The 3,966-nt window shown below is 34.8% G+C and overlaps 1 protein-coding gene across 1 annotated transcript; it reads left to right on the forward strand.

Moving 5' to 3' along the window:
- The first annotated feature begins 474 nt into the window (after positions 1–474).
- Positions 475–2,763, forward strand: LOC104116743 (zinc transporter 8-like). Its single transcript, XM_009627662.4, has 3 exons — positions 475–1,321; positions 1,903–2,052; positions 2,305–2,763. The coding sequence occupies exons 1-3, from the start codon at positions 716–718 to the stop codon at positions 2,608–2,610; spliced, it is 1,062 nt and encodes a 353-aa protein (XP_009625957.1). The 5' UTR covers positions 475–715; the 3' UTR covers positions 2,611–2,763.
- Positions 2,764–3,966: the final 1,203 nt, after the last annotated feature.

Below are 3,966 nucleotides of genomic sequence, written 5' to 3' on the forward strand. Positions count from 1 at the left end.
TCTCACCTTGAAATTTTTACGTCATCGATCATCTTTAAAATTACTGAAGAGGTGATTATAGCGGTATTCCTAAACTTAATAAAGGTTAAAGTGGTAAACTGGACTTACTTTTTTTAGTAGGAAAAACTTTCAATTAATATGCATCACTATAGGGATTTTTTCACAACCTTCTGCTAAGATATCCTCTATATATTTTATTCAGGTGTAATCATTAAATGGCTATCAGTAGGTAAAACGTAAAATGTAATTTCCTTTTCATATTATGAAAGGTAGTAAAATAACATCATGCTTTACATAGCGATAAAGAAGAATTTAACATTAAAGAGTATACAAATTAATTATAGTCCAAGTAAAAGTGAATTACACAACAAATAGATAATCACAAATTAAGAGCTTTTACGGTTGTTAGACCCCACATCATTATTTACTTATATATAACTCACTATGTCGTCATTTTCCCACTAGAATTGACAATTGTCCACTACTCTCCTTCTTAGCCTTACACTTTCTCTTCTGCATGGCTTTGGATGTCGCCATGTTTTCTCAATTTTCTTAGCACAGTTCAGTAACATTTCCCCCTTATTTTCAGCATCAGTCTCTTGGTCAATCTTTACCCCTCTACCCCACCCCAACTTTTTTTTTTCATTATATATACAACCTTACAAATCTTTTCTAAAGCCCCACCAAAACTTCTCTACCTCTTTGTACTACAACCATGAACAAAGTGGTTGCTTTTTCGCTTTTTCTTCTGTTTTTGTTCCCAGTTTTAGTTTCATCCGAATGTACGTGCGATGAAGATTCTGAGGACAGAAACAAAACGGAAGCGTTAAAGTACAAACTGGTAGCCGTTGCTTCTATCTTGCTAGCGGGCGCCATAGGTATATCAATTCCAATTCTCGGCAAAATATTCCCGGCATTACACCCCGAAAACAATATATTTTTCTTCGTCAAAGCTTTCGCGGCGGGCGTGATTCTCGCCACGGGTTTCGTTCACATATTGCCCGATGCATTCGAGAGCTTGTCTAGCCCTTGCCTTCCTGAAAAGCCGTGGGGTGATTTCCCGTTTGCGGGGTTTATAGCAATGGTTGCGGCAATTGGGACAATGATGGTGGATTTGGTAGCTATGAGCTATTTTAGGAGATCTCATTTAAAGAGACAGAAACCTGTGAATAGTGATGAAGAAAAAGAGGGTGGTATGATTAATCAGAATAATCATGTTCATGTACATACTCATTCAACTCATGGACATGCTCATGGCTCGGTTGTGCCATTAGAAGAGGGTTCTGAATTGGATTTATCTCGTCGACGAGTTATCTCACAGGTATATATGTCTAGATTCATCAAAAGCCCCTTAATTCCCGTATGCCCTATTTTTTGTGAGTCATTACTCACTATTAGAGTTAATTGACGGGCCTTTTTCACCGTCGAGAGTTTTAATAGGGCGCTTTTTTCCTTTAATAGAGCTTACGGGCCCCAATCAGGACTAGTCCGGTATGTAATGGGGTACAAAATATCGGGTGGAAACCAACAAAATTGACAGGGATAAATGTGCATCAGAAAATAATACTGACAGAAATAATTGCATAAAAAAATGACGAAGTTTTGCTAGTATTTTCTTTAATTTGAGATACAAAACATTGTTTTAACAGAAAATAAGTAGTGTTGGATATGTGAAACGGTTCCTAAAGTATTATTCCATTCCACTCGTGATGTGGATACTTACACATAAATTGGAAGTGGAGATAAAGTTACAAGTTGTACAAAGCGAATATGTAATCAAAGTGGCAAAGGAAAAAAAAAAACGGAACAAAGAGATTTTATTTGATTTTTTGCCTTAATTTAATTTTTCGTGACTGAAATGTTAGCACTCATATCTTTTTCTTTTTCTTTTTTTTTTAACAGGTTTTGGAATTGGGAATTTTGGTCCACTCGGTGATTATTGGTATATCTTTGGGTGCCTCAGAATCTCCCAAGACAATTAAACCCCTTGTAGCGGCATTAACTTTTCATCAACTTTTTGAAGGCATTGGTTTAGGAGGTTGCATATCTGAGGTATACTATCTTGAGCTCTTAAGATAAATTTTACTTATAAATTCTCGTGGAATTAGCTGAGATGCGAGTAAATTGACCTGAAAATCAGGATTTATAAAAAAGGGATAAATTCATAAGTTTTATAAACTCTTGATATTGTGTATAAACAAGGACATTTAGAGAAAAGGAGTTTTAAAGCATAAGTTCTTTTTGGGATATCAATTGGAATCATAAGTTGTTGGCTAAATTATTTTGATTTGATTACATCAACAGGCAAGATTCAAGTTGAGAAAAACAGCAATGATGGCAATTTTCTTCTCCCTCACAACACCAATGGGAATTGCAATTGGATTTGGAATATCAACTGTGTATAGTGAGACCAGTCCAACAGCTCTCATGGTTGAGGGCATTTTCAATTCTATTGCTACTGGAATTTTGGTTTACATGGCTTTAGTGGATCTCCTTGCAGCAGATTTTATGAGCAGTAGAATGCAAGATAGTCCAAAACTTCAAATTGAAGCTAACGTTTTTCTTCTTCTAGGGGCTGGTTGTATGTCACTTTTGGCCAAGTGGGCCTAAACAAGAAAATCTAGAGTTAGAACATAGGAAATAAACAAGGTTTTGTTTTTTTTTTAAATTCTTTTTGTAGTTTTTTTTTGTCCCTTATTTTAGATTTTTTTGATCTTCAGAGAATGTCGGAATTACAAAGAGTATTTGAAATTATTTACAAGATCATGTCTTCTCTTTAGAAAATGTGCAATTCTTTTATTTTTTGTTAAAGCTCAAGTGTGAATTAGCAAATCATATTTTAGTAAAATTGATTAATAATCGGCAGGATAATAAAACGACAACACTGAAAATCTCAATTAAAGTTCTAAAAAGATTAGCTTTTATTTATTTATTTTTTTATTTTTTAAAAAAAATTTAAAATTCCATGAGGGTGAATGTTTTTTCGAACATGAGGGTGGATTAGCAAATCGTGTTTTAGTAAAGTTGATTGATAATTGGCAGGCGATATGAAAATGAAGTACTAATATAAAGGTATGAACGACAATACCAAAAATCTTAATTAAAGTTGCAAAACAATTTAAGGTATGTTGTTACCGAATTTCGGCATGATTATCCAAGACATCTTAGTGATGAAAAGGGGTGGGCCAAAACACAAAGAGGGTGCGTATATGGTTAAAAAGGAAGATTGCAAATTGATGCGCAGAAACCATAACCATCCAAATGAACTTTGGTTGAATACGTAAGAGGGATCGAAACTTTGATATCCTAATCTGGGAAATGGGCTTGTAATTTTTGTATTAGAGCTGAGTACTGTATTTCATCAAAATGTCGAACGTCTCTTGTAAATGAGTCAAATGACTTCCTGCATTAAGAGACTAAACCAGCATATCATCAACATAAATTTTCATAGTTTTACCAATTTATTGTTCGAACATTTTACTAACGAGTTTTTGATAAGTGGCTCGGGCATTCTTAGCCCGAAATGCATCACATTATAGCAATAAGTGCCAATATTTGTGATGAACGAGATTTTTTCTTGATCCTCCGGGTGCATCCTAATTTGATTATACCCAGAATACACGTAAAAAAAACTCATTAACTCATGTCTGGCCGTAGCATCGATCATTTAGTCAATGTTCGGCAATAGGAAAGAGTCTTTAGAGCATGCCTTATTCAAATCTTTATATTGATAAACGACAGGCGGATGCTCGACGAGTTGACACGTGAAAGTAAAGACATGTAAGATATGAATGAGCAAATAGTTGGCACCGGATATAAACATATGACCGGTGCTGAATAAGTTCTGAAGGCATTAGAACCTAGAACAAAAATTTGAAAGGAAGACATCAGAACACATCACACGTCTCCTTGCATTTAATGATCCGAACACGTGTTATCCCGTAATTCGCCAAATATTTTGCCAAT

The sequence above is a fragment of the Nicotiana tomentosiformis genome, chromosome 2, assembly GCF_000390325.3.
Source record: "Nicotiana tomentosiformis chromosome 2, ASM39032v3, whole genome shotgun sequence".
In the NCBI taxonomy this organism is placed as follows: Eukaryota; Viridiplantae; Streptophyta; class Magnoliopsida; order Solanales; family Solanaceae; genus Nicotiana; species Nicotiana tomentosiformis.